Raw genomic sequence first — 11,694 nt, 5'->3', positions numbered from 1 at the left:
AACAGAAGTGCAAAAAGGAGGAAATGTTAAAAAACATGGAACAACAGAAGTGCCAAAACAGAGGAAAATGTAAAAAATATGGAATAACAGAAGTGCCAAAACAGAGGAAAAAGTAAATAGTATGGAACATAAGTGCCAAAAAGGAGGAAAATGTTTTTAAAAAATGGAATAACAGAAGTGCCAAAAAGGAGGAAAATATAAAAAATATGGAACCACAGTTTTGCCAAAAAGGAGGAAGATTTTAAAAATTTGGAACAGAAGTGCCAAAAAGGAGGAAAATGTAAGAATATGGAACCACAGTTTTGCCAAAAAGGAGGAAAATGTAAGAAGTATGGAACCACAGTTTTGCCAAAAATGAGGAGAAATTAAGATATGGAAAAAAGAAGTGCCAACAAGAAGAACAATGTAAAAAATATGGAACAACAGAAGTGCCAAAAAGGAGGAAAATGTAAAAAATATGGAACCACAGTTCTGCCAAAAAGGAGGAAAAATAAAAATATGGAACAACAGTTTTACCAAAAATTAGGAAAAATTAAAATATGGAAAAAAGAAGTGCCAAAAAGGAGAACAATGTAAAAAATATGGAACCGCAGTTTTGCCAAAAAGGAGGAAACATTCAAATGTGGAAAGACAGAAGTGCCAAAAAGGAGAAAAATGTAAAAAATATGGAATAACAGAAGTGCCAAAACAGAGGAAAATGTAAATAGTATGGAACATAAGTGCCAAAAAAGAGGAAAATGTAAAAAATATGGAACCACAGTTTTGCCAAAAACGAGGAAAATTTTAAAAATTTGGAACAACAGAAGTGTCAAAAAGGAGGAAAGTGTAAAAAATATGGAACCACAGTTCTGCCAAAAAGGAGGAAAAATACAAATATGGAACAACAGTTTTACCAAAAATGAGGAAAAATTAAAATATGGAAAAAAGAAGTGCCAAAAAGGAGAACAATATAAAAAATATGGAACCACAGTTTTGCCAAAAAGGAGGAAACATTCAAATGTGGAAAGACAGAAGTGCCAAAAAGGAGAAAAATGTAAAAAATATGGAACAGAAGTGCCAAAACAAAGGAAAATGTAAATAGTATGGAACATAAGTGCCAAAAAGGAGGAAAATGTAAAAAATATGGAACCACAGTTTTGCCAAAAAAGGAGGAAACATTCAAATGTGGAAAAACAGAAGTGCCAAAAAGGAGAAAAATGTAAAAAATATGGAATAACAGAAGTGCCAAAACACAGGAAAATGTAAATAGTATGAAACATAAGTGCCAAAAAGGAGAAAAATATGGAACAGAAGTGCCAAAAAGAAGGAAAATGTAAAAAACATGGAATAACAGAAGTGCCAAAACAGAGGAAAATGTAAATAGTATGGAACATAAGTGCCAAAAAGGAGGAAAATGTAAAAAATATGGAACCACAGTTTTGCCAAAAAGGAGGAAAATTTTAAATATGGAATAACAGAAGTGCAAAAAGGAGGAAAATGTAAAAAATATGGAATAACAGAAGTGCAAAAAGGAGGAAAATGTAAAAAATATGGAACAACAGAAGTGCCAAAAAGGAGAACAATGTAAAAAATATGGAACCACAGTTTTGCCAAAAAGGAGGAAAAATTTAAATATGGAACAACACAAGTGCCAAAAAGGAGGAAAATGTAAAAAATATGGAACCACAGTTTTGCCAAAAAGGAGGAAAAATTAAAATATGGAACAACAGTCCTTCCAAAAAGGAGGAAAAATAAAAATATGTAACATCAGAAGTGCCAAAAAGAACGGAAAATAAAAATATGGAACAACAGAGGTGTCCCGAAAAATAAATATCAAGAGGAATTAATAAATGTAAAAAACTAAAAAACACTTTTTTTAAGAAGTAAATTTATTTTTTGAGAAGCCAGTTCCAAATATAAGTATGAAACAACAAAAGTGCCATAAATGTGAAAACAAATGTTCATAATAAATTAAATCATTAATTTATTCTATATCTATTTGACAAGTTATTTCTAAATTCAAACAGTTTTTTAATGTAAATTTTTTGTGTCATGACATTTTCACTTTATGTCCACATTTTTAATTCATTCAGTTATCCTTTCATTTGTTCTCTTTCATATTCACTAATTAGTTTTCTCATTATTTCACCATTTTTATCATTTACTTTTGTGGCGCTCCTATCATTCCACAGTTTGAAACATTCAGGACTAAATCTTACACATTAAGTTAGATATTAAGTACATTTTAAGTAACTAAAAATGACTAAATGGTTTCTAACAAACCGTTTTACATTCTAGTCTCCAGCTTTACTCTTGAAAAACAAACATGTGTTTTTTATGACTTTGCTCACAATTAGAAAGTAAGCTGGTAAGCTAACAGCTGGACATTTCTGATTAGTATATAGAATAAGATCATTCCTCCTGACTGTGTCTGGTAATCAGTATTAAACACCCGTAGATCTTATCAGCGACAGCCCGAGGGAAACTTTAGGGGCGAATGACATCAGGGTTGGTTCTTATGTTCTTGCTGTAGCTTTTGCAGACTTTTGTTGGTTAAAACGCATGTTTCTGTGTACTGGTTGGAACAGAGTCTGTGCAACTCAGAAAATCAACGTGCGCTATGTGGTGCACCAATGCTGAAGTCCCTCATTAAGCTGGCATTAGCTTTCAGACTTTGATCATGTTCTGTAGGATCAAGTACTTCCAAGTCAAAAGGCTGAAGTCAAAGTAAAGTCATTTCAGTGAAAGTTAAAGTCGAGTTTCAAGTCTTTTATCATTTTGTCAAGTCTGAAGTCATTAAATTCATGACTCGAGTCCAGTCAGAGCTGGGTCCACCTTCCTGGTCCACAGTGGTTCTGATTTACGGAGCAGGTTGGACTCCACCAGGACGGCCCCTCGTCCCCGATCCTCATGGACCGGTTCTGGAGGTGCAGTCGGGGAGAGGAGGGCGTCTGGTCTGGGAACCTCAGGGTTACAGTTCTTTGCAGATGATGTGGTTCTGTTGGCTTCTTTGGGGCCACGATTCTCCAGAACAATGGATGCAATGCTCCCTCTGGTTCTAATTTCTAACTGCAGCTTTTAATTTCACATCTCTTTGCTCACCTTCTTATTTCTGCACCCTGCATGTTGGTTTTTAGCCTCAGATTTAGGGTCGTTGCTCTCTTTGTATTCATGTTCTGTCCGTTAGGATTCTGTTGTGTGAACGATTCAGTCAGAAAACATCTGGAACTTTAAGAGTAGTTCAGAGGTAAAAACCTTCTGCTGCCATGTTGTCTTTGTGGTGCTTATTGCTAAATATGTGGTTTAAATAATTCTGTTCACATGAAGTTTTAACCTTTCAGAGTCTAAATCATCAAAAACATCATAACTAAACCAGTTAAAAGAGAATTATTTGATTGTTCTCGTCTTCTTTCAACAAAAATAAAAAATGACAAAAATAAAACTGTAATTTGTGAAAATAATTAGCAGATAAACTCATAATGAAAACACTTTTAAGTCATAACTGTTAACATTAATAAACACTTAAATATCACAGCTGTTTTATAAACGTTATGAAATGTTTAAACCAGACACGAGTTTCAGTTAAAACTCCAGCGGGAACTTAAAATAAATAAAGAATTAAAGTAAAACCTTCAATAAAACAGTCCAGGTGCTGATTGGACACACGCCGCAGTTTCCTGCGTCCTGATTGGTCGGCGCAGCCGTGACTCTACATGCAGAGCGAAAATAATTTGATGACAGCGTCTCTGAAACAAAGTAAAAATCGATCCATAAATACAGGGACAGAACATGTGTTTTAGGGTTAAACATCTGATCGAAAAACATTATTCTGATCAATCATCAAACCATAAAAACAAAGAAACACTGAAACTTTGTGTCACTTCTGTTTAAAAGACACGACCTGAGTGGCTTTTCTTTACATATAAAGAAAATACACATGGAGTCCGAGCAGAACCTCAAAACTGGGCCACACTTAATCAGAAAAGTACCATTCACTGACAGGAATAAATACTAAGATAAAGACTGCTGCTAATAAACTGATTTAACAATGATTCAGTCAATAATATTTAGTATAATTATCTAAAAAAAAAAGGATTCTAATTGACATGAAATTATTCAGTTCACTGCCTCTTAATCATTGCATGGAAACATCTAAATGATATTTAATAAGCTCCAGATATTCTGTTTCACACCAAACTTCCTGCAGGTATCAGAACTGAACAGGATTCATATTGAACTTTCATACGAGCTTCACTGAAGTCGTTGTGGAAAAAATGATTGAACTTTCCTCAAATTCAAGTAGAAACAGCTAATTTTGTTCATTTAAAGTTCAGATCCAGTCCTCATACATCACAGATGTTTGTAGCATCAGCAAAGAAATGAAAAAAATCCATGTTCACAGAGAATGGAAGGAGTTCAAGTGTAGATCCATGTGGAACGCCACATTTTAAACCCCGAAAACAACCTCAGATTATGTCCCGGAAACCCAGACTCCTGATCCCTGATCAGCAGTTCTGCAGCTTTCTGAAGCTCTTTCAGTTTTTCTTTGGACATTTTCTGCTTTTTCCCCTCATCTTCAGTCCTTGTTCCTGAGCATTTTCAGAGGTTTTTTCTTTGTTCAGCCACTTAACTCTGACCTTTGAACCCTTCAGGCAGAAAAAAGGCTCCTAACTCAAGGGATGAACCAGTGTTGTGTCGACACAGAACAGACAACTTAGCAAAGAAGCCATTTTAAACTGGATCTTTAGGCACTTTGTCACAAAGACACACCATTTGTTCCCATTTCTTTAGCTGCATCTATGAAAAACAGCAAAGAAAACACAGTTTGACAGACAGAAAATAGGATTTCTGCAGCAACAAGGTGATTCCCAAAGAGCTATTAGCTGAAAACTTGGCATATCTCAGCATGGTGTGCAGTGTGTCCTTAAAACATTTGAGGAAACTGGACAAGTGGAGGACAAAAGAAGAAGTGTCAGGCCTAAAAAACTATCTCCAGCAGATGAACAGGATCTGAAAGTGATGTCCTTAAGAAAGAGGAAAAAATCCAGCTGTGACCTGACAGGACCTGAGAGATGCATCTGGACCTTCAGCTGATCCATCTACTGTTGGCCCAAGCCTCATCAGAAATGGGCTCCATGGAAGGGTGGCTGTCAAGAAGCCGTTCTTAAGGAAGGGAAACAGGGAGAAAAGGCTGAGCTGTGCCAAATGACACAAGAAGTGGACTGAAAATCAGTGGCAACAGGTCTTATGGAGGGATGAATCCTCCCCAGAGCCCGGACCTCAACATTATTGAAGCAGTGTGGGATCATCTGACAGAGAACGGAACAAAAGGCAGCCCACATCCAAAGAAGAGCTTTGGGATGTCCTTCAAGAAGCCTGGAGAACTATTCCTGAAGACTCCTTAAAGAAATGACAGAAAGCTTGTCTCAGAGGGTTCAGGCTGTGTTGGAGAATAAAGGAGCTCAGACCAGATATTCACTTTAAAGCTGCTGAGAACTGATAAAAACTCTGTTTCTGCCTCATAAACTGCATCATTTATCAGTAAATTACTGCACATGTTTCCTAAAATCAAGTTTTATCTCCTCAGGTGTGTTTGAGTGCATTTACCTGGCGAAGGGGATGTACGAGAGGCCGTACCTGTAATACAAAACAGCAGCCGTCAGACAGGTGACACTCACACAGGAATAAGCATGTTTGTGCGTTTTCTACCAGCTGAAAGCCAGAAACTGCAGGATACAGAAGAGCAGAGCGAGGCCTTTGTTCTTCCACTGCAAAGACAGAAAAAGCACAAAGATTATACAAAAAACATGACAAAAAGGACACGAAACAGTGTTCGAATAGATTCTCACCCAGAAAGCGGCGCACAGCGTCAGCACCAGACACACCTGCAGAGACACACACACACACACACGATCACAGCCTCCACAGGTAGCTCTGAAAGTCTTACAAAACCTCCGCCTGGAACCATGAAACCAGGTTTGTTCTCACCAGCATGATGGCGGTGGCAAGCGCGCGCACTTTAGCGCACATGGTCTTCAGCTGCCGCAGCGGACCGATCAGGAACATGGTGCTGAAAGCACAAGGAGACGTTCAACAGGGCGTCAACACATGGAGCTGCTGACACGCGCAGTTCTGCCGTCCACCACTAGAGGGAAGTGTTTCCTCTTTAATACCAAGACAAGCCGGAGTCAGATCAGGACCTGAAGGACGCTGGGTGAAGAAGCTCTTTGGAAAGCTCGTCATGTGGTCATTTTTACCTTTAGTCGAGTTAGTTATGGTCAGGTTTGCATGAAGAGTTTTATTAACCATCTAATGCTGCTTTGGGCGGGTTTAAGCTCAGTATTCACCCAGAAGATTTCCACTTCCAATAGAAACATCTGATCTAGTCCAGTTCCAGTAAATGCCTCCAAACTCATTGGACTCATTGCTTTACATTTCTCCTATTTTTCTGTTATTTTAATAAAGTTAAGTTGACTTTGGTCAGGTCTGATTTGGCTCTAACCGGTTCCTGTTGGTACCTGGCCAGAGCGCAGACGTTTCCCACGCTGTAGAGGACGGCGAACACTGGAAGTCCAAAACCTGGGATCCACAAAAGGCAGGTGCCCTGATTACAGGGAGACAGACAGGCTGTTACCAGGAATCAAGACAGGAAAGCAAGGTGGACGATTCACCAACTCACCAGGATGGAGCAGAAGGCACCCAAAATGAAACAGATCAAGAAGCCCTTCATCCTCGTCCCCCAGGCCAAGGTGGAGGCCTGATTGGCTCTCTGCAGAGACGGCGTCGTCGTCAAAAACTCAAGTGGTTTTAACACATCAATTTAACTTCACCTTGGAGCTTTTTCTTTGATGAAAGTCAAACTAGTACGGATGAATTTAAAATCTGGGCATCAACCCTAATAAAATTATTCGGTTTTCAAGGGCAAAAGACTTAAAATTGTACTTAATTAAAGAGTGTAATCACTAATCCACTTTTAAAAGATCAAAAGTACAATTAAACACTTTCATTTAGAGAACATTTCATTAATAAATAAGCCTCGTACTGTCAAAAGTAAAAGCAATAAAGATAATAATTAATAATTTTAGCCCATAACTTAAGTTTGTGTTTACAATTTTTCAATATTAACTATGCCGAATTACTTAAATAAAAGTTCTTATTTGTAATGTACACGTTTATCTACAGAGAAGCTTTACTAAATCTCTGTGATAATGGAGAAAAATCTAAAACGCGAACATTTTCGGGCAAGTTCTGCAGCATCTTCTCTCTGTGACTTCTCAGGTAATTTAAGGTTTATTCTTGAGAAACATGAACTATATTGGTGTCTTCTGAAAGTATAAATAATACCAGATTTAGAAATACCTGTTTCATGTATGTACATTCATATTTAACTGAGATTTGACAGTTTTTCTTTACAGTGTCACTAACTTCTCCTTCACTGCTCCTCCCAGCTAACAGCTAACAAAAACAACACCTCCAGTATGCCGCTCCCGTCCGAGTTCCCATCGTCCTCCCCGCTCAAAACCTTCTTCAGTTTATCCATAAACTCTTTATTTTTGCCCAACAAGGACTTAAAGTCTTCGCGACTTTCCAGATGCTTCCCAGGTATTCGTAGTTTCAGGTATAGCAGGTGTTTTTTGGGGCGGCGAGAAGAGGTGCAGACTTTACATCAACAGGTGCAGCACTTCCGCCTGCAGTACCGCCTCTGGCCACAGCGTGACCAAAGGAGGCGCTGTTTCCCTAAAATACCTTTTTTTATTGACCGAAAACATTAAATGATTACAGAAAGAGGTGAAATTGTGATAATCACTACCGGATAAAATAATCACACAAAGAAAAGTTAAGACAAAGCATAACTACAAATAAAATAAAAACATGTTTTAGGGGAACAGCACATTCTAAATGTTGTACTTATTTTATTAAAATAATGCAGCTACTTGATTACAACATCCAGGCATTATAAATATAGTTTTCTAGCATAACCTTCATAGTAACTCTCATACTATTAAACATCATTCAAAAATCATCACAGCGCTCATAAAGCTGTAAAAAAAACACATAGGACTGAGGTTACTGCGGTTGTACTTGAGCTTCCAACAGGCCTTTTATGTTTCTAATAAACTTTTCTGCGCAAACATCCTTCTGTGGTAATAATAGGGGTTTACATGTGTTTAAAATGGTGGTTCTCAACCTGGAGGGACCCCCCAATCAGTTTAAAGGGTCACTGTATGTTTAAGAGAAGAAAAAGAAAACAAACAGATTTGTTTCTAGTCTTTATCACCCATTTGGATTCAAAGGAGGGGAAACAAACTGTACTGTATGTTCCTTCCTTGTTTTAGGAAGCAATGATGACACAACTGGGTTTTAATGAAGAGAGTTCCTGGCATGGAGAGGAGTTTCCGGTCGATCTTAGGGGACTTTGACCCTGGTTGAGTTCCAGTAGACCGGTTGCGGCATTGACACCTGAACGTGACACGTGGGGCAGGACTGTTTCCTCCACAACCATTCCTCTATACACTGCAGAGAGAGGGCAAAACAGAGTCAGTTACCACCAGGGAAGGATTATAAGGCAACAGAGAACCAACCTCCCATAAGGACCAGGAAATATTGTTCATAGAAATGTCTCTCCTGGTGCAACCCATGGATAGACCACTCCAAAGGTCTGATGGATAGCTGGGGTAAGGGATGAACCACATAATTCTTTGCTAAATTTGATGGATACAGCATAGGTGTTGGCGGGGGATCTTCCTGTTGTGTTACCTCTTTGTGAAAGGTGTGCGTACACTGCAGCTCTCTGGTGCCGCCGGATCCCTGATTTAAGTCGTTGTGACAGATCAGACACACGCTGTACGCATCACTCTGCAGCACAAACACACATCATCTAAAGTCAGATCCTCAGTTTGTTCAAGGAAAGACCAACTGATCTGAATACTCACCAAAGACATGACGTTGCGTCGCCTGAACTGGGCTCGCCTCTCAGATGGCAAAGCCTCAGGGATGGTGGGTATGAGGGAAGGTCTTCGCTCCAGAGGGACGACTGCAGCCTCCTGTGGGGAGGGAAGGAGGCGCCGGGAAGAAGAGCGACGCAGCAAAACTCTCGCAGTCACTGGAGCGCGAGTAGACGAGTGGAGACGAGACAACTCCATGGCTGAGAGAGTGGACTGAACACAGAGATAATCAGCCAATCAGCTGGTCTGTAAGTGCAGAAGTCTGAGCCACAATGGCCACGTTGAGGCGTTAGCGACCAGTTTTCAATATCATGGAAAACACGAGTGGTGTGGGACAATGATGGATGACTGAGTAACAGAAACTTCCTGTTCAATGGCGACGGACTGGCGTTTAGAAGGAAGCTATTGGACAATGTGTTGGTGTTAAAGGAGTCTTTAACTTAGCTTTGACCAAAGGCTGAAATCAGAGTGCAGGTAATAGTGTAATAAAATAAGACTTCCTGTTTCCAGGGGGCGGGGCTACGATGATGGTACTGTGATCGTCCAAAAAGTTTCAACCTCCATCAGAACCAGAACCAGGAGGGGGGGCGGCTCGGGGAATCAGCCAGAACAATTCTCAGCTACTTTTATACGTTTAGCATCTTTTTCATCTTGGAGACGGGCCTCAACACATGGTTGTTCTGGAGCTTCTGACTGGATCATTGGGTGTTCTTCCCTGTTTTTACACAGAATCTAAAGAATTTCTCAAGCAAATTTCTTTAAAATACACAGATCAAAGTCTCTGAACAACTACAGGACTCTCTGTAAAGCGTATCACGACTTAACCAGGAACTCCTGAACCCTATTTCAATGACCCGGAGCTCTGGTTTTGCAGGTTTTCTTACCGGACACGGCAGCGACGACCGGCGGTCGGCCCTCATCTGGACCGGTGGCTCGAAGCTGCATCTGCTGTCAGGTCCTGCTCTCTCACTCTCTCCTTTCTCCTCCTCTTCGTCTTCTCCTTGCTTCTTTTGCTCCCCTCTGTACTGCTGCATCCAGGCATTGAAGATCTTGGCATCTTCCTCTTCGTCTTCCTCCTCTTCCTCCTCTTCCTCGTCGTCCTCTCGCAGGGAGATCGGATCTTCTGTGTCTGAAAATACTTCTGCTTCTCCTCTGTCTGGATCCATCTTCAGGGTGTGTTTGTGGACCTGAACTAACTTTAACTGATTAGAATGTCAGATTAAATGTTGGATTATTGAACTAAAATAACAGCAAAGTGTAAAATAAGCCGCCTGAGTCACAGGTAGCTTGGACCAGCGCTCGGTTCAGTCGGTTTGTATTCGGCTGCAGAGGACGAGGAGGCAGGAGCAGGAAGGGAAATCCTTACTGTGGACCTCCTTCGACTCCCTGCGGGTCCATGAAGCTTCAACACGGATCCTGTGGTCCACACCTCCACCTTTTTGGAGCTGCTTTTCCTTTTGTGTGCTATGTGAGCTGCTCTGACCTGAAGTCTGAGTTAATCCCTGTTCCGAAGCCCTGGAGGAGGAGGCAGATTACACCTTCTTACTGGATCTGTGTCACATGAGCTGAAAACACCTCGCTGCACTTCAGCTGCTCATTGATTAACGGTGTCATCAATCTGATAAATATTGGACACACACACTGTAGGTTTCACCCTGAACTCTGAAAACAACGTCACATTGCTTTGTTTTTGTGCATTTCCCTCATTTCTTAGTTATTTTCTGTTAAATCAGCTTTAATTTCAGCAGGTGTCTCATAGTTTACATAATAAATGGCTCATTAAAGCTTTTTTATCATCATCCTCTGCTTTGAACATTGATTTATCTCCTTTTCTCAGCATATAAATGTTCTTCACAATGGTTAGAATTTCTGATTCAGTCACAGATATTTGCCTGTTATGATGGCATGAGACAAGATTAACAAGACGGTTTGAAATGCAGAATTCAGACGACACGAATGTGTAAAATAACCCATCAGATGTAAAATGTAACATTTTTGTGATTTAAAACAAGACTTTTAAAGATCCTTCTGTTGATGATTTGTGCTGATTTTCATTCACTTTCACCAATACCTGACTATGCTTGATATCTTCCATTAAATGTCAGAGAAAATTAGGTTTTTAACACCTGAAAACTCATTATAAATCAATATATTAAGTAGATTGACTTCACAGTAACAATAAGGGTGGAAATATGTTTACATTTTCCATTTATCTGATCTTTCCTGGTTTGGAAAACTGTTAAATTAATTTTGTAAACCTTAAAAATGAATTATCAGTTCATTTAGCCGTACATTTTCTGACTTATCTGGTTTAAATTTATTCAAATTTAACTTCATCACCTTTTCCAGACAAACAAAACTAATCAGATTTATATTTCAGCTTATTGTTGCTGATGAAATATCATTTAAACGATAAATATTTTAAACATGTAAATGAAAAGACAAACTACAGACTGAGGTCATAATGATCTGAAAAAGCAGCTGAATTGTTGATGATGTTCTGAGAATAAAATTAAACATTTATACATTCAATTTGACTTTTAACTCCAACTAAAATTATTAGAAACAAACATATTTTTCATTACTTTATTTCTAATTATATTAATCAAACTAAATATTTGGAATAATGAATAATTATTCAGACATTTTTTTGTCTTATCCTTTTTCAAAACATATATGTAAATGCTCAGTTAATTAAAGGACGTAGTTCCACAGAAACAGTAATAATAAGCCAGATCATTTTAATATACTTGTATGATGTGATTATAAT

General features: G+C 38.9%; 2 protein-coding genes across 2 annotated transcripts; both read right to left on the bottom strand.

Moving 5' to 3' along the window:
- Positions 1-1,888: 1,888 nt before the first annotated feature.
- sft2d2b (SFT2 domain containing 2b) lies at positions 1,889-7,671 on the bottom strand. Its single transcript, XM_072379577.1, has 8 exons — positions 7,451-7,671; positions 6,659-6,748; positions 6,498-6,583; positions 5,968-6,049; positions 5,829-5,864; positions 5,689-5,747; positions 5,587-5,616; positions 1,889-3,725 (listed from the first exon to the last, which is right to left on the bottom strand). The coding sequence occupies exons 1-8, from the start codon at positions 7,517-7,519 to the stop codon at positions 3,689-3,691; spliced, it is 489 nt and encodes a 162-aa protein (XP_072235678.1). The 5' UTR covers positions 7,520-7,671; the 3' UTR covers positions 1,889-3,688.
- Positions 7,672-7,878: 207 nt separating this feature from the next.
- LOC140294093 (uncharacterized) lies at positions 7,879-10,692 on the bottom strand. The gene is made up of 4 exons (XM_072379576.1): positions 9,809-10,692; positions 8,913-9,137; positions 8,737-8,835; positions 7,879-8,493 (listed from the first exon to the last, which is right to left on the bottom strand). The coding sequence occupies exons 1-4, from the start codon at positions 10,088-10,090 to the stop codon at positions 8,386-8,388; spliced, it is 714 nt and encodes a 237-aa protein (XP_072235677.1). The 5' UTR covers positions 10,091-10,692; the 3' UTR covers positions 7,879-8,385.
- Positions 10,693-11,694: the final 1,002 nt, after the last annotated feature.

The sequence above is a fragment of the Leuresthes tenuis genome, unplaced genomic scaffold (genome assembly GCF_036924035.1).
Source record: "Leuresthes tenuis unplaced genomic scaffold, fLeuTen1.0.hap1 SCAF_1, whole genome shotgun sequence".
NCBI lineage: Eukaryota > Metazoa > Chordata > Actinopteri > Atheriniformes > Atherinopsidae > Leuresthes > Leuresthes tenuis.
This window is presented reverse-complemented; position numbering and strand designations above follow the sequence as displayed.

Excerpts from the sequence above, each read along its gene's own strand:
- LOC140294093 (XM_072379576.1), bottom strand. The coding sequence starts at position 10,090 with ATGGATCCAGACAGAGGAGAAGCAGAAGTATTTTCAGACACAGAAGAT. Across the intron at positions 8,836-8,912 it reads GACGCAACGTCATGTCTTTG|AGTGATGCGTACAGCGTGTG; the intron begins GTGAGTATTCAG and ends TTTGTGCTGCAG. Across the intron at positions 8,494-8,736 it reads CGCACACCTTTCACAAAGAG|TGTATAGAGGAATGGTTGTG; the intron begins GTAACACAACAG and ends CTCTCTCTGCAG.
- sft2d2b (XM_072379577.1), bottom strand. The coding sequence starts at position 7,519 with ATGGATAAACTGAAGAAGGTTTTGAGCGGGGAGGACGATGGGAACTCG. Across the intron at positions 6,749-7,450 it reads ACGGGAGCGGCATACTGGAG|AGAGCCAATCAGGCCTCCAC; the intron begins GTGTTGTTTTTG and ends CCGTCTCTGCAG. Across the intron at positions 6,584-6,658 it reads GTGCCTTCTGCTCCATCCTG|GGCACCTGCCTTTTGTGGAT; the intron begins GTGAGTTGGTGA and ends CCCTGTAATCAG.